At 43.2% G+C, this 17,814-nt stretch overlaps 2 protein-coding genes across 2 annotated transcripts in view; both read left to right on the top strand.

Annotated features, from left to right (window-relative positions):
* Nucleotides 1-2,526, top strand: part of LVRN (laeverin) — a 40,934-nt gene extending 38,408 nt beyond the window's left edge. Inside the window, exons 19-20 of the mRNA XM_075726757.1 lie at nt 827-902; nt 2,380-2,526. Coding sequence (XP_075582872.1) covers nt 827-902; nt 2,380-2,526 — 223 coding nt within the window. The remainder of the gene's footprint in view (nt 1-826; nt 903-2,379) is intronic.
* A 12,147-nt stretch (nt 2,527-14,673) lies between these two features.
* Nucleotides 14,674-16,959, top strand: ARL14EPL (ARF like GTPase 14 effector protein like). The gene is made up of 3 exons (XM_009487308.1): nt 14,674-14,784; nt 16,228-16,367; nt 16,737-16,959. Exons 1-3 carry the CDS (start codon nt 14,674-14,676, stop codon nt 16,957-16,959), a joined length of 474 nt encoding a protein of 157 aa, XP_009485583.1.
* The last annotated feature ends 855 nt before the right edge of the window (nt 16,960-17,814 follow it).

Genomic DNA, 17,814 nt, shown 5'->3' with positions numbered 1-17,814 from the left:
CACTGCAAGGACCAACTACAGTATTATTCCTGACTTAAGTCCTAACCCATCTCCAGCCTACCGGCACTGATGTAGGTAAACTGCAGGTGAGCTTGGGCTATCTGGCTTGAGCAAAGCAAGTATTTTGATGTCTGTTTGACAACTTCCTCTCCACTTGGCAATGGTGAAAAGCAGCAGGGCTGTGACAGAGTACATTCCTGCTGCCTTTGGTGGCAGAGGAGTCCATTGGGAGCCATTAGTGACAGCATAACCAAGACCAGCTATCTGGGACTGTTCGAATGTGCATCTGTATTGCTAACGCTAGAAAAGGCAAGTTGTAGCAGGTTTGTGTCACACCAGTTTGTTCCCTTACAGACCGTTTCTGTGTTCCATACTGATGAGAAATCTGCTGGGAAAATGACCCATTATTTTCGAACTAAAAGAATAGTATGGGCGTTAATTTATACGCCATCCTCAGGATACCAACAGATACATCCAAGTTAGAATCATTATTGGTTAGCCTTTCTAGCTCAGTTTGGCTGTATGGGCTCACAAAGATTATCTGTTTTAAGCAAAGGATTCATGTTACTGAAGTAGAAATACCAGATCTTAGTGGGAAGTGAAAATGAAGGGTAATTAGTGTGCTTCATCCTGCTCAAATGTCTAAATTGAATGTTAATGATATTTCTTTAAAAGGGGAAAAAGAGTACACAATTGCAAACTTCAGCTTAGTTGGTATTTTCAACATGGTAAATAATAACTAAATAGCGGAAGTATTTTCAAATAAGATGCAATTTAGTATATTTGCTAACATGCTGTTTGAAGGACCTTTATCTCAATTTTACAGGTATGGAAAGGAATTGTTACATGATGTATTAAAAGTCATGGGAAGATTTGTGAATACAGATGTACAGATCCAAGAGGTAAATCAGAGAAGCAGTTAGTTTTAACTTTATTGCCAGTTTTTAAACACAGGTTTTTAAATCTCTTGTTTTTAAAGAAATCATAGAAGGTATTGTATAATGTTGCTATGTTGAGACATTGAGAAGAATGATACTTCCTCCTCTGTGAAATAAACATATGAACATGCACCCACAGCTCTGCAGTCCGTGTGTGCAGTTGGTTGTTAAGCATGGCATGAAAGTGAGCTTTTCTTTAGGGATGGATGTTGTCCTGCTCTGTGTGGTTGCAGCATAGGAGGTTGTCTGCCCATGTGCTGAACAGATGGCCTGCACGTCTGATACAGTTCTTTCCTTTTGATTGCATGGCAGCCCAGAGGAGCCCATGAACAATACTTTCTAATTGGGCTGCTGTACATCTGGAAAAAGGGAATGGGTTTTGGGAAACCTGCTGAAGGGTGGGAATCTGTGGGAGGTGGCTGTAGGCTGTCTTATTTTATTCCCCACAATAATCCATATGTTAACGCCTGGGACAAGTTAATAACTATGACTGCTTGTTTCATTCTCTTTTCTTGTTCTTTCACCTCCAGTCTGAGTCTCCCTAGATTATTTCCCAAAATACTATTTTCTTTTCTCAACAGCTCAGCTTTTGTGCTGTCTGCATGTGATCCACATCTCTCTGTCAGCCCCGAACTGCTACTATCTATCATTACAAGAAAAAATTGACTTTTCTTTTTTGCTGTTGTTTGATGCATACGTACAACAAGTAAACTGAGAAGGGGTGCTTAATGAAGAGAGCAATTCAGAGAGTCAGATCCTAAAATCAAAGAAATCTCTCTTGAACATTCATGAACTATAAGTTTTTCACCTTTTGTTCTTTAGGGACAAGTTGACTCACTGGGATGGCACAAGCAATAGCCCAGTGCCAGCCTATAAATTAACCTTCAGGTTTGGAACTGAGTCCCAATAAATATTACCAAAGATGTCTCATTTTCCTCTTTAAACTCTGTCTGTAGAGATCACCTTTGCTGTGATGTCTACAGGAAATGTACCAAAAGGTGGGCTGCTGGCATGTTAGGTTGCTGGTTGTCATGCTGACTTCTATCTCATTTCTCTTCTTGCTCATTTCCTGCTCCCCCGTGTATTTCCTTGCTATTTTTCAGTCCTCTCTTGTGTTCTGCTCATTAGACTGATAGGAAAGACTTCTGTGATTGTAGAACAGGCAGCACAAGAGGATTCTGCTACCCAACTAGTCCTAGACACTGTGTGGTATCACCAGCACTAGTGAAGTTGGCTACATTTGAAAGGATTTTCAGAGGGATGGCAAGAGGGCACATTCCTGACATGCAAGGAGCTTTCCCATCTTAGTGTTAATCAGTAAGCTGGCCCCGTTCCCTCCTTACTCCCTGCCATCTCCCCCTTTTCTATGCAGTTGTCAGAGGGACAGTTACTTGCTGCAAATGAAGTTATGTGAACTAAGCTCATGTGTTTATTTCTTCAGCTGCAGGTTTTTTATAATACTACACTGGAAGAGGATGAGAGAGTGGCTACTACTCTACTGCTGGAGTTTACAAAATTTGAAAATACGGAAAGGAAAGAGCTGCTAACCAAAGTTGCCAACTGGTTACAGAAAAATGTAGATGATTGACTTGGAAAACAGTTTCCAGTGTATTTTAGAGTGTGATTCACTAGCGTTTTGGTATTCAATTTAAGATACAATTAAAGATAAAGCACATTTTTATGAGTCCTGTGGTTGTCTTCCCAACTGGAAATTCAGGCTAAAATAATTCACAAAGAAAAGAAAGATTCAGCAAGAAAAGTAAGAGATATATTTTCATATTAGATCTAAGTTAATTTCCTACAGGATGAGTTGTTAGGAGGGATGCATTGCTAATAATAATCTAACATATAGATACAGTCCTAAATCCTTTGTTTTTTCTGAATATCAGAATGAAAGGTGTAGTACAAGTTTGTGGCAAAAACACATGAGGAAGCTGGAAAAGTTTTATGTTCTGTTTTGCTTATGATTTGTACTGTGACCTTGGGCAAGTCATTTAATCTGTCTCTTTCCACTTCCATGCTTGTAAATTGCAAAGAGGATAATAATTTAGAACAGTGCTGTGAAACATGAACTTGGGAATGGCTTCAGAGCTGTAGGGAGGAAGGGACTAAAGAAACCTCAAATTTTAATTGTCATAAATGAATGTCTTGTCATTCAAACTTTAATTTTCCTTAGCAGATCTATACTTAATGTGTCTACATTCACATCTGTGTTTGATTAGGAATGTGCTTTGGAAGAGACCCTCCCAGTTGTCTCTGTTAAGTATGATTCAACCCCCAGGACAGTCTTGGAGTGTGTGAACTGGGTTCATTTTGGATGAAATTTATCTAGGAGATTATGAGCTCCTGGTATGCAACTGGTAGACACCACCATCCGATGGTCATTTTGTCCATCTAGTCTAAACTAACGCCTCTGGAACATCCCCAAGTGTTGCCATTCTTACTGCACTGAACTGCTTGCTGATGTAGACATAGGGTTACATAAGGTTACGTCTTGCTTACACAGCATTTTGGAGGTGACAAACAGAATTCAGTCCATTAGTATTAGCAAACCATAGTAGCTTGTGGTTGCAGAAGTATGGGATCCTCAGTCACTGCAATTTATTTATTTGTAGGGTAACAATATTAACTCAGGTTAACTTAGAAAACAATGTTATGTGGGAATTCAGGTAACCCAAGAAGTTAGAGTACTGCACTATAAGGAGACAAGGTATAAAAGCTAGAGTTGTTAATACAAAGAATTTTTCACTGGCACCTTCTAAATACACTTAAGGAAAACATTGCCATGTTGGCTTCAGTGAATCTCCTCTGGTCCCCATGGCTGCAAAGAAAAATTGTAACTATTTTGGGACTACCTGAGGATCCCTTTAGTGTTTGGGAATTACCAACTGGTGCAGCCAGGTTTGTGCTGGAATCATCTGACCTCTTTAGCATTTGAACCAGTTAAGGGTAGTGCCAAAGAAAATTGTGTGCCTTCTTGACAGTCTTCATCAGGCTGATTCAGAAAGCAGAGGAAGTCATCGAGGCTATGATGAGTTAGAGGGGTTTTGTTTCAGTGTTTCCTGTGACTCTCACTAGTTAGTCACTGGCTCTGCATACCTCATCGGATGGGCTAAGCAAAGCTCGAGAAAGTAGTTGTTGCAGGAGTTATGGACTAAACTTCCTGCAACGACATTTTACCCCTAAGCCCAGTAGGTCCAAACCATTTCCTTCCAACCATGAGTAACCACTCTTCCTTTCTAACCGCTCTTCCTTATTATTCTTTTGTTATCCTTTTCTTCTTTCTACTGAACAAAAATCTTAATTAGAAATGCCAATATATAAAAATTACTAACACAATTTTTAATAAGAAGTTATTTTCAAATAATGGCTCCTGACTAATGTGTGCCTCTTGGCTAACATTCTGTATTGCAGGATAGCAGCACAGTTTTCATGGCAGAGGCAAATGGTGAAGGTGATTGCTAGGCAATCTGCCTAAATAGAAGCAGATCTGAATCACACTTGCTTCCAGTGTCCACACATTTGCACTTGGTGGCATGTAACATTGACAGCTGTACAATGGCAGTTCTTGCTGCTGTTGAGTACAAGTTGAGCACAGAGGTTTGGAGAGTGGCAAATCGGAGATGCAGCACAGGAAGGAGAGGTGGATGGGAGGAATTCAGGGCAAGCTAGGAAAGCTGCTTTATTGCAAAGGGAGTTGGCGTTAAAGGAAGTTCATTGAAAATGAGGATGAGGACATGGATGGACTTTAGAAAATGAGCTTTTACAGTACTTACAAAGACTGTGTAGGTGTTATGTGGCATGTAATTGTGAAGTTGGGGGGGGCAATTTCCAGTGAAAGGACATGTCATTGATAGACAGGACGCATTTAGTAGGCCCTGAGAGGAAAAAAAATGTAGATATGACAGGAAAGACCAGCTTTTTGCCTTAAGTCCTGCTCTCTGCCTTGAGAGTGTGGAAGTCAAAAAGTTACACTTGTTCTGCCTTTACAGCATGCATGCGTGACAGGGCAGGAGACTCAGGAGCTGGCATGGATGGGGAAGAGATTGTGCAGTGGAGGGAGTGAGGGAGAATTAGGACCTGCCAGAATAGTTGGGAGGGGAGGATGAAAAGAGGTGAGTGGACCAGGGGTCCAAAGACTGAATGAGAAAGCAAGCAAGGAAAGCTGCAGGAGCAAGGGAAGATCCAAAGGGAATGAGGAGATGGGCTAAAAAGGGACAAGTTCTGGCTCCTGTTGACTGCATTGCTTGCCCTGCTTCCTTTCCCCAAAGAAACTTGACCTGAGGTGTTTTGAAGGATTATGTTGTATTCTTTTGGATCCTGTGTTATTCATCTAGAACAGGGCCGACATCCCCTCACGTGTGTCCCTGCCTCAGTGTTGGTCATGTGCAGTTCGTCACCAGTGTCCCTGCCCTGGCATAAGCTGCCCACAGGCCACAGTCACCTTGGGGGTGTCGTTCCTCTGGCATCAAGCACCTTCTCCCAAGTGTGCATCTCCAGCTGTGTCCCCACATCTTCCATGTGTCTTCTCCAGTTTGTTTCTTTTGTTTTCTCCTGCCGCTCTACTGCTCTTTCTTGAATATGTTTGAGCAGTGGTGCCATGTGTTCCCCTGACTGCAACAGTCCTCCCTTTGTTTTTTTTTTTTTTTTTACTAAGCATTCCTGCTTAATATGTCAGACAAAGGTCACACAAAGGTTGCAAAGTCTTTCAAGATGAACAATGAACCTCCATGTTCTTATATAGAGGATAATCAGAAGTACCAAACACAATAACGCTAAGCATAATACTATTATCATGGGATGTAACGTGTGGCTATGTATTCCAGTGGCTGTAGGGGACCATCCAAAAAGGGACTCCCACTGATGGTGGTCACCATCCTTTTTCACCCTTTCAAGGACACTGGATTTCTTCTGCATCATGATGGAAAGTGATAAGGGTCTTTTGTCCATTGTCTTTTACTCTTTTTAACACCTGCTTCAGTTCTCTATGGTGTAACAATTTTCTTACCACCATTAGATTTGTTCTGATGGAAGTGGGTGACAAGTCCTGATATAAGGAATATGCTGATTGTAGTAATTGATGGGATGTAATGGGAGCTGAATAATGAAAGTCACATCCGATGATCATGGTAAAGTTGCAAATACAAATATTTGAATAGTTATTTGTACGCACAAAATTATCATCTACAAGTATAAAATTACAGAGAGTTCTTACACAGACACGTCCTCTCCTGATATATACAAGTTTAGTTTTTGTGGTTTCACTGGGATATATTTCAAGCTGACAGACATTTTGCTCAGTATCCAAACATATATCTTAGGCTTCAATGGTATTGCTTTCACAGATAAACTCTTGTTGTTCTTGCCCTATACATGCGTCTACATTGATCGTTTGCCATATATTCTCTTTTTGTTGGGCCCATACTCTATGTTCTATTGGATAAAGTACAGTTCCTCCATGATTCAACCCTAATGCTATGATGGGATATATAGTAAGTACTGATGCATTATATATTGTTAGAACAAAAGCCATGGCTGATGGGGTTATAGGTGAAATTAACTAAATACCACCACGACTGGAACTCTTTTTCAAATTCAGTTGGATGCAGCTTCTGCTGATGGTTGTGGCTACCTTATCTCTCTGATTTGCACCAGTTTCAGGGCCTTCATTCATGTAGTTAAGTAGAAGTTCAGCACAAGGTCAGCCTATCTAGGTGCAAGTTCGCAGTTTGCAGCCCAAGGCTTTAACAGGCCTTGCTACTAACGCTGTGTATGACTGTTTGACCTAGGTAGTGCCTACTGCAACAACGTGGCCTCACTACATTCCCGTTGTGCAGTGCCTCACAGCACTGTCATGTCCGCATCCCCTGGCCCGGAGGTGCAGAGCCTCCTCCAGAGCTGGGTGTGATGGACGGACCCGACTCCTTGACCAAACTAGTGGCAGTTTGGTTCAGGCTCCGAAGGCAGTAAAGGCCTAGGCCATAACTGGGCCAAGAACTTCTCTAGGTCCAGCCTGTTCTCTGAAAGCCCACGCAGGAACAGGGTGACATGGTGAGCATTGATGCACATGAGCTTGGAAACTGGAACACCGACCATGTGATTAACACAAGAATAGCAGGTGGTGCTTCCAAGACTCATTTGTCAAGGAACAAAGGACGTTGTGGGTACAAGGAGTCTCGTGCTTACCTTTTCCATCACATGTAATTTGACTGCAAGCCAACAACTTTATTCCATAAATGCGACAGCCTAAGCGAGCCACCTTTGAGCTCTCTCTGCTAAGCAGCTGGCTGCGCGGCAGTGATCTCCCCTTGAGCTGACGCACCTCTCAGGGTTACTCCTCGAGGCTGAGAGGCCACTTACCAACTGCAGATCTTTGGTGAGCGACCAATATTATGTATAACCTTGTATCATAGGGCACTAAGATTTTGTATTGGTAACTTTGAATCGTTATTATACCCTCCGTGCAGTAAGTAAGAGTGAACCTTGCCATCTGTTAAGTCTCACTTTTACAATATCTCACTTCAACAGAACCAGTCGCTGCTGCCTTTGGTGGTGGTTCTTTAAGCAGTCAAAATCTACCCCGCAACAGAGGGACAATGGGCTCTGTCATTCTTTGTGATGGGATGTTCTCTGAGGCAAGAACCTGAGCAGGGATGGTGAGCTGACCTCAGCCAGCTGCGGGATGCCCATCCCAAAGCTCCCCCCGCTCCTCAAGGGTATGCAGGGAGAAAATGAGGTGAAAAAGCCTGTGGGTTGAGATAGACAGGGACATCACTGACCAGCTACCATCATGGTCAAAACAGACTTGACTTGGGGAAATTAATTTGATTTACTGCCAATTAAACCAGACTTGGATAGGGAGAAACAAAAATTAGAACACCACCTTCCCGCCGCCCTCCCTCTTCCCCAGGCTCATCTTCACTCCCGACCCTTCCACACACCCCCGTACCCCGCTCAGCCCAGCGGGAAGGGGGAGCGGGGGCTGGGGTCGCCCCAAACCCGCTCCTCTCTGCCGCTCCCTCCTCCTCACGCTGCGTCTCTGCCCCAGCGTGGGCTCCCTCCCACGGGGGCCGCAGTTCCGCCGGGGAACATCCACCTGCTCCGCCCTGGTCCTCCCCGGGCGGCGGGGGAGCCGCTGCCCCCGCCGCCCGCCGCACCTCCTCCCCCGCCGGCCTCGCTGACCGTGGCGCTCGCCCTGCTCTCCCTCCCGTTGCGCGGAGTTTCTTTCCCGTCACCCCTCTGCTCGCCTGGCATTTTTGCCCGTTCTTAAGCAGGATTTCCCAGAGGTGCCGCCACCTCGGCTTGGCGGAGGGGCTCAGCCGCCTCCGGCCGCTGGCCGGGGCCGTCGCGGGAGGCACAGGGCCGCCCCCGGCCTCGCCCGCAGAGCTGCCCGCGGCCCGCGCTGCCAGCGCCCGGACACAGCCGGTACCGGCGGAGAGGACGTTTGAAGAGGGAACGTTGTCGTAACGTTGTTGTAGCCTGTGTGCGACAGCCGGGGCAGAGGGAGGAAGGGCGCGGGAGGCGAGGGTGGGGTAGCGGGGCGAGCAGCCACCCGCAACTGCAAGAGGAGCGGGGGGGGCCCGGCTCCCGCCGCGAACACCGAGCCCGTGGGGGTGCGGGGAGGTGGGATCAGACCCCGCGGCCGCCGCAGCCCTCCTCAAAGCGCTCCGGGACACGGTGAAGCCGCACCTCCGGCCTCGGGCTCGCTAACAAAGCGGCGGGCGGGCGGGAGCGGCAGCGGCAGCTCCGGCGGCCGCTCTGTCGCCGCTGTGGGCGGGGCGGCGGCCGCGGCCTCCTCTGGAGAAAGGGTCTGCCCTCCCCTGGTGCCCCGCACAGGCCTTCCCCAGCCGCTCCCCCTGGCACCTCAGCCGCTGAGATGATCTCTGCCTTTCCTGTGCGTTCTCCCTGCCAGTTCCGCCCCGCCCCCGCTGCTGCTGAACATCCAGAAAGGAGAAAACAAAAGGGCAGAAACACCTGATAAACCTGGCAGTTTTGAAAAAAACGGGAGGGCGGGGGGCGGGGAGGGGGAAATGGCTTATAAAATGGGAGGAGCACCACTAAGACCTCACTCTGTGTTAACTTTTTAACAATGAAATCATAGACCCCCCCCCCCCCCAAGGAACTGTTTCCCAATGGGATAAGAACATTACAGATTAATTTTTAACATTGAAAGATGAACTTTTTTTTTCTCTTCAGCTGCCCTGTTTGTACTGGCTGCGGGATGATACTGGGCACACTGTGCGGTGGAGTGCGCTAAGGTGTACAAGAAGCAACCAGCTTGACATTGGATGATGGCCAGGAAGCTTAAAAGAAGTTTAATGAATCTGTAACCATTTATTTCCTTTTCTTACCACCACCACCCCCCCCCCCCCCCTACAAATAGTAGGGACATTTGTATCATATTTCCCGAGGCGTATTTGCAGTCACATGCTCATGGTGGGGAAGAATTGGAAGAGGCTGCCCAGAGAGGTGGTGGAGTCCCCATCCCTGGAAGTGTTCAAAAAACGGGTAGATGTGGCACTTGGGGACATGGTTTAGTCTAGTCTACCCTTGATTGGTTTAGAGTAGACTTGGTAGTGTAGGTGAATGGTTGGACTGGAAGATCTTAAAGGTCTTTTCCAACCTAAACGATTCTATGATTCTATGACTTGTCCCTGTAGGAACCACTAGGAGTTTCACCACCAGAATCAGTCTTTCTAAAAGTCACCTAAGATTTTCATTGACATGTACATCCTCACTTACTTGTAGCCTAACACGCACTCAGTAAAAACTATTCTGAGTAGATTGCAGGCTGCATGTTATCATGTATGCCATGATAAAAAAAATCATAACTTGTGCACAAACAATTCAGAAAAAGTTCAGATACATGTACATAAGTATTAGCAAAATAGAAGAAAAGGAGATATTAAGCATAAGGTGGTTTAATTATAGATTCTGTATTTACAGAGTTAATAATTCCTGTTTTCTCCATTATGTAGAACATGAAGAAATCAAAAGAACATTGGAAAAAATATAGGAGAGTAAGCCAGGTTGTAGGTTTTTGTTTGTGGCTTGCGGTTGTATGAGTACCTTGGAGATTGTGAATTTTTTTCCCTTGAGGGATTTCTGTTTTATTTTTCATGACAAGGAAAACAGTCTGTGGAAGAAAATGAAGGTGCTTTTAACTCACCTAGCTAAGGTCTGCTGCTAGAATGTTACACAGCTTTTGGTTTTAAAAGTGTTTGGAAGGAAAGAAAATAGTATAGTAAATAATAAATTTACTTGCACTCTGACAACGGTTGTGAAATACCTCAGAGAATAGATGGATACAGCTGATGAAGATAAAAAGACACATTGGACTCTTTGTGTAAGCACAACAGGAGAATTTATAAGACTTGACAGTTTTGGATGTTTATTAGGATTTAGCTGCATTCTAAGGAAGAGTAATGAAAGCCATAAGTGATCGCAGCATACTGGAAATTGGCATCTGGAGGTATCAGGAGGAGCCTGAGTTGTTTCCACTAGTGTAACAAACAATCCTGAAAGGCAGCAAGCTGAACCATGAGGTTGCATTGTCACTTTAGCTATTGGGGAGCATATTTGTTAGATGACTTGACTGTTGGAGATGGTGAACAGAATCCAGAATATTTTGTCTAAAGTGGTAAAATATTCCTTTACTACATCCATGTCCTAAAAAACCTCAATTTTTGTACAGTGCGGTAGTTATTACTTTTTTTTTGTTTACTTACCTTTAAGGAAAAAAAGCTCTAAGAAATACATTTGCTCTGTGAACGATCCACGGATGCAAGTAATAAGTAAGGACTCTCATCCCAGTTTATATCATTTCTCTATTTCCACTCTTTGTGCTTAGTACTGTTTAATAGCCATAATTAATGAGACAGAAAAGTGTGAGGTCCTTTAAGACAGTTACCTGGCACTGTCTTCAGCCTGCTTCTCTGGGGAGCACTATTTTGATTATTTGTCTTCTGTTTCAGTCACCCCAGGGCTGATGTCATACTTCCACTATCAGAGGAATTGTGCAGCAGTAAACCTATGCTGCGCCAGCCCTTTCCTTTGGTAAGTACAATTTAAAATTCTGGAGAACCTCCTTTCTGTCTTGCCATCTGCTCTGAACTGAACACACACCCTTCAGAACTGCAGGTTTTCAAAAGGTAAGTCTGGCAGATCTCTTCTGCCTATTGCATGACAACCAGAAGATGCACATGATTTTATAATTATCTCTTAGAGTTCAGCTAAATGATCCCTCACTACCAGATACGGCAGAAAGGCTCTGGGTTTGGGAGGGAAAACTCATGAGGATTTGTTTTATTTTACTGGGAGAGGGCGGGATTTGCTTCTCCAGACTCCTGTCACAGAATGGGCCATTGCTCTGTTACCATGTTTATCAGTTTTCTGGGAAACCAGCTGAGTTACAAGAGATAAGACCTATTTCTGGTCTGTGTTTCCCAGGTGGCTTCAAGGCCACCTTCTGAACATAAATGTACATTTGGGGCTATGAGAGAAGGCATGGACTGGTTGGTAAGTGGTCTTTCCACATCTTTACAGCTCAGCCCATAGCTGATCCTGAGGAAGATTAATATATTCTCTTTCTTAATTTGGCTGGCACCAGCTGTCTTCTAGAGATTTCAGGATGCATACTTGAATGTGCCACAAACCTGACTGCTGGCTTCTGAGCCCACAGCCATCTCTGCAGAACTAGGCCATAAGGAAAATGGGATTATTGCAATGGGTCAGTCTAATCCATGTGGCATAAGGGGATTAAAGCCATAGGGACGGCATCTTGTCATGCCCTGGGGAAGGTGATGAACATGCTTACAGATCTCAGCCAGAAAGTCTCCAATGGCAGGAACAAATACAATCTGAAAACAATGTGTATTCACCCTGGCAAGCCCTGCAGAGATACCAGCTTTAAGCTGCTGAGATCAAGCAGCCTGAAGTATCTGGAATGCTGGTCCCCACATTTCACACCAGCTGAAATATTTAGCAGTGCAATCTACAAGGATCATATATAGGAATATTAAATTCTTAAAAGAGCAGATACAGGAAAATATTTCTCTTATGAAAATCATAAACAAGTGCAGTTCCTTCCAAATCCCAACATCTTCTGAAATTGTTCTCTGAGCAGAAACATCTGTCTCTTGGATAAGACCAAGTCTCTTTTAATATAACACAGCCTCTGATTTTCTTCCTCCCTTAATCTGCTTTTAGCCTTGTCATCTGTGCCAAAGGTCTGTGCTGAAATTGCCAGCTCTCAGCCATATGCTACGGCCACAGTGGGATGTTGAGATGTGGAAGATCACCTTCAGGAAGTTCTTGCTGTATTCAAAAGGTGTGGGAGAAAACAAGTTTTGGTGGAGGAAGAGTGCAATTGATGGTTGTCCTCAGAGATACAGTTTTTATGGAAGAGACTGGTGTCCAATGCATTACCCCTGGATTATCCCTACAGCCAGACCAAAAAGAGTAGATGAAAAAACTCTGCTTCAGGACCAAGAATACTTTCCTTTGGATAATTAGGTTCTGCAGGCCTGAGAGTGGATGTCTGAGTCTCACAGTCTCCCTTGTTCCCCTATCCCCCTTCAGAACATGCTGTGGATGATAGTCAGTCCTGTGAGTCTCACCAATGTCTGAATCTTGCAGTTTCCTAATCACACTCTGCCTCATTTTTTAGTATCTTTCCTGGAGATTAAAATTTAACACTTTATCTTCACAATACATATGGAGAAAGAAATGTGCTACATTTTCTATGCAGGATATTTTCACTGAGGTGCAAGGGCATTTGAAACACATGTTTGGAACAAGATGCTTATTCTTATTATATACAAGATGCTTATACTTATTATACAAGAAGTATTTAAGAAGTGGCTTCTGATTTTGGGTGTTTGGCTCCAGATAACTGCTAGGACCTAGTTTCCAAAGGAGTCAAGTATTTACACCACCAGAAGACACATGGGAATTCTTCATGCTTACATTGGTAGCTGCTGATGGCTGTTCTGCTCCTGAACCCTGCACGCTGTAATAAAACAGGCACAGATGATGGTCATACATACTCATAAAGTGTTTTAACAATGCTGGATGCATGGTTGGACACAAGAGGAGATGTAGGAAGCAAATCCTTATCAAGAGTCCAACTGGAGGGCAAATGAAGAGCAATACTCACTTTTTCTGGAGCAGTGGCCTTCATTCTTATTTTATTTGTAGGTCCCTAGTGAATTTCCAGTAGGAAAGCAGGATCCTCCATACAGCAAATATTAATTGCCTGGTAATAGATTTCCTTTTCTAAGCCTGAAAAGGTGCTCAAGTCTCAGGACTAAAATTGTTGCTGTAGAGCATCCTGTTGTGAGCAGTGTCACAATCCCAGTCATTCTTTAGGTCACTGAAGAGGAGAAAGGAAAACCCTCTCTAAAACAGGCTGAAAGCTCTTCTTTTCACCTCTTAAAAAAGTGTCCCCTCCAGTTACTACAAGGTCTCTTCCTTCTCATTGCTATTTGCACTTTGACTGTCACTCTGTAGGGAGGAGCTGCAACAGAGGGAGCGAAAGGCTTGGACCCCTCTCCTGCTTGTCTCAGAGAGGTGCTGGCCCTTGGGCAGTGGTGAAATGAAGATCTTCTCTGGGACAGGGTTTGGGCAACAATACTAAAGTGCAGGGTAACCTGGCAGAGACCACTGCACTACCTTTCAGAGGCAATGGGAGAGACTGTGCAGCACCTGGCGAAAGGCTGGAAGAACTCCAAAAAAGCTTAAATATTTCTGGTGGTGTTTGGGGTTAAAGTCTGAGGCACTGGAACTGCAGGTATTGCATAAAAACTTTTAACTAAGTAGCTTCACATGATGGATAAGAAGTAGCTAACACCCATCCTGAACAGTTGCCACTGCCATTTCTGTGTGATGGGGGAGAGATGCGGGATGGCATTTGTAGGACAGACTTGCAGAACCCATAGTCCTCCCTGGGTGCTTTGTTAGCAGAGTGAGTGATGCACTTTTTTTCCTATTAAACCTAAATGTTACACATTCTAGCTATACACAAAATCTTTCGCAAAGCTAAGGGCTGAGATTTAAAAGCCAAGAAGTTTACTTTTAGTCCATTGGTCGAAGTCTTCAGGAGGAAAATTGTGAATCTGCAGGGAACAGCCTAGTTGTGATGGACACAGCTCTGACACGCTTTTGGTGTCTGTGAGTAACGTCAGGGAATATGCCCAGGCCCCTCCTGCGCACCCCCCACCCAACGAGGCCGCTGTTTTTTGGAGCCTTGCAAAAAGAAGCGCAGCTGGGACAACAGTGTCACCTGCTGGTACGCGAAATGACTGCTCCTGCGTGCTGTTGCCTTCATTTCCAGTGCTGATCGATGACTGCTTTTATGTGTTCCGGGAGAATACCGCTTCTCACCTTTACGTTAAAGGCGACAATGCAGTGAAGTGGTGTCTGTAACAGATGACAACATTTCTTTCAATTTCTGTGTTATTTAAACACTATAGAGATTTTCCGAGGTTTGCTTAACGAATAATAGTGGCTTTGGTGATACAGCTTGTTTTTATGTTAGTTATATTATTTTAATACTGTTTTAAAATCGAGGCTCATACTGAGCCACATTTTGTTCTGCATTTGCTGTTGGTTAGGAATACATAAAAGTCTAGTATGGATATCGCCTGCTAACCTTAAAATCTTCACTAAACATCTGTGGTTCTCACAATTCTGTGTATGTCTAACACATATGTATGTATTTCACAAGAGTGGTCAAATGAGTGATCGTGTGGAAGAAAACTGCAGGAAAAGCGATTCTGCCCAGGAAACATCTGCAGAAGGAAATGTCTCTCCTGATAAGGACTGCTCAATAACACAAAAACAATTGGTATGACTTCTCCAGTACCATTTTATTGTCAGGATACTTACCATTGCCTTCAATTTCTTTCATAATTACAAAAATAAAAACCTGGATTCAATAGGGAGCTATCAGTAATAACAGTGAAATGAGTCAAGTTTGCACTGCAGTGATTTAGAGGGCTAAGAGCACTTTCGAGCGCAAATGAAATAGTTAGTAGGGAAATAGGAGAGCACTCTTAGAGGGAGGACTATCTCCATAGCTTATTATTTGTTTCCAACTTGAGGTTGCATAATTTGTGATCATGGACAATGATGATGATGAAGCATTATTTTCTGCACTGAAAATCCACCCCAGGCTCAAAAGCAGAAATGTCTGAATAAAGCAGGTGCATGAGATTGCCCTATAGGTTTTCAGGAGGATGCAGCTGAAGATGCACAGCATCAACCACCCTGTAAATAAGTGCACTCAAGTGCACGGATATTTCTAAATCACTCTGTCAGCAGATTGGACTGAACTGCCACTTCTTTCCCCATGAGAAGCAATGAAGGCACTTACTTGTTTGTGAAAAATCCCTGTAGACTTTGAAAGGAATGACACCCTCCAGGGAAGTTGGGGGGTGGCAAGTCAGCTCCATTTACCTAAGAGCAGAAGATAAATTTGTACGTATGTTTGTGCCTTTGCATAACGAATGACATGTATGTTCAATGTCCACAGTCATTGTCCAAAGAGAAATTGTTTGACACAATGCCCATGTTTGTTTGCATTGACTTTAGATGTGACTGTCAACATACATGGACTATGTGGAATGGCAATACACAGAGCTGATGTTTTAGCCTCCAAAACTATTCAGCAGGTTTAGCTAATTGCAAACATGAATTCTGTAAAACAGGCAAGAAAATGCTCCCTCCTATTTCTCAAAAACTGTGCTCATTTTAGCTTCATTATGTCTGTGCTTTTTTCATGCTCCTCGCTTGTGCAAATGTTTCCTTCCTGCACTAGTTGCTCCTCCAGACATTTGTCTTGCCCTCAGACTGTTTGGACAAAGACGGGTTTTAGGCATCTGAGGGAACAATGAAGATAAGGGTGAATCCAGTTGAGATGCTTATAATCATAGTACTTGTTTTTACGTTATGGATAATGTTGAAGAAAAAAATACACGATTCCACCTCCCACAAGACAACTTTCAAACTCCGTACCACTGTACCAGAGTCATGTATTCAGAGTCACACTTCCCTCTCTTGTCAGGATGCATGGTTAGTCAAAGGAATACTCAACTGTTAGACAAGCAAACATTTTAAACAATGTGATCTTAATTTATGTTGAGTTTTGTTTCGTTTTCCTACCTGTGTGGTTTTAAGTTATCAAGAATGTTAACTTTAATGTCATTTGAAAGCCAGTGAGGACATTTGGCAGCTAATAAATATTTGTTCCAATTGTACTAATTATAAACTTTATGTTGTTTATTTATAGCAACAACTTGAGAAACAATTAAAATGCTTAGCCTTTCAAAATCCAGGACCTCAGGTAGCTGACTTCAATCCTGAAACTAGAGAGCAGAAAAAGAAAGCGCGCATGTCACAGATGAAACAAGATTTTTTTTATAAGCCCAAGTAAGATGTGCTAATTTATTACACATTTTACTGTTAAAAATGGCTGGTATGCTGTTTACTGACTATAAATGAAATGAATAAAAGCATTAATATTTTGCAGAGAGATTTCTTATTACACATGAAAGCCATGCTGGGAAAACAAGCTTTTTCTGTGTGACTTAAGAGAATTCTGATTTACTTCTTTGGCACAATTTCATTTTTAGTAACAGTGGCTTTGCAATTAGTTTATAATGCTGGTACTTCGTAATGCTGTGAGGCTGTTAAAGAGGAAATACTTGTTCCTGTGCAGATGTTTTCCACATTTGTTTAGTTTAGTCTTTGAACATGTTGAAGCATTCTCTGAGAATCACTTTCTCTTCTCTTTCACAGAATTAAAAGGAAGTACGACAAACATGGCAGGCTGCTTTGTAATAACATCGATTTGTGTGATTGCCTGGAAAAGAACTGCCTGGGTTGCTTCTATCCTTGCCCCAAATGCAATTCAAACAAATGTGGACCAGAATGTCGCTGCAATAGGAAATGGGTTTATGATACAATTGAGACTGAAGCTGGGAATGTAATCAGCGTGTTGCCATTTTTTGTCCCTGACTGATTTTGTTGTGGAAGTTTTTGTACCTGAGCAAAGTTCTTCTTACTTCACATTTTATTAAAGTAAATCCTGGCTTTATGAATTGTCTCTAGTGAAGTGCCTGGCAGTGGTGCTTGTGCTTCTTTATTGCTGCCTACCTAGCAGACTTTCACCTTCCCCATTAAGTAAAAGTATGTATTTCATTTTTCCTCATCCTTGCGAGCTTTGCTGAGGCATCTAGTCAGTCCTCTCTAAATCCTGACATTCTAAAACTGAAGGTGTCTGGACTGCTGTAGGAAGACAATTTTCTTACCCTGGGAAGCTGAACTGCATTACTTGTCAATGAGTTTTTTTCTTGCTGATTTCTCTGCTTGTTCATTTACTCAGATGTGTGACATAGCTTGCTCTTTTGTGAATGCTTGTCCAAGTGTCTTTTCCTTCTGATGCATTCATGTCTTGTATAAATGAGGCAGGAGTCATTTGAGATAACACTATTCTTTGAAACTAGGTCACCACTTTCCACATCCTTTCGTATATAAAGCAGAGGAGAATGGAAAAGACTGCAATTCTTTCTTGCTGCTCAGGCTGCAAGACTGAAACCGACATGTTCAGTCAGCATTTTTTTTTTTTTTTTAACAGCATATAGTGCACTCAACCTTGATCACTCATTAATTATATAGCTAGAGGTAAATGGATTGGATATTTTTGCCTCTGGACAGAAAAGTCTCTTCAGTTCCAGGAGTTTCCTTTTCATGCAAGACATGACAGATTTCAAATACCATAACTTACACCCAGTCTTCTTACAAGGTAGGTGTTCTCATTCATGATGGGCACTCACACCCTTTTTGAGTAGTGAGGTTCCCTCTGGATCTTGAAGGG

This window comes from Pelecanus crispus, chromosome Z, assembly GCF_030463565.1.
Source record: "Pelecanus crispus isolate bPelCri1 chromosome Z, bPelCri1.pri, whole genome shotgun sequence".
Classification (NCBI taxonomy): Eukaryota; Metazoa; Chordata; class Aves; order Pelecaniformes; family Pelecanidae; genus Pelecanus; species Pelecanus crispus.
This window is presented reverse-complemented; position numbering and strand designations above follow the sequence as displayed.

What these genes read in the sequence shown, in the direction of transcription:
- ARL14EPL (XM_009487308.1), top strand. Translation starts at nt 14,674, where the DNA reads ATGAGTGATCGTGTGGAAGAAAACTGCAGGAAAAGCGATTCTGCCCAG. An exon ending in CAATAACACAAAAACAATTG is followed by an intron (nt 14,785 to 16,227) that starts GTATGACTTCTC and finishes GTTTATTTATAG; the next exon opens with CAACAACTTGAGAAACAATT. An exon ending in GATTTTTTTTATAAGCCCAA is followed by an intron (nt 16,368 to 16,736) that starts GTAAGATGTGCT and finishes TCTCTTTCACAG; the next exon opens with AATTAAAAGGAAGTACGACA.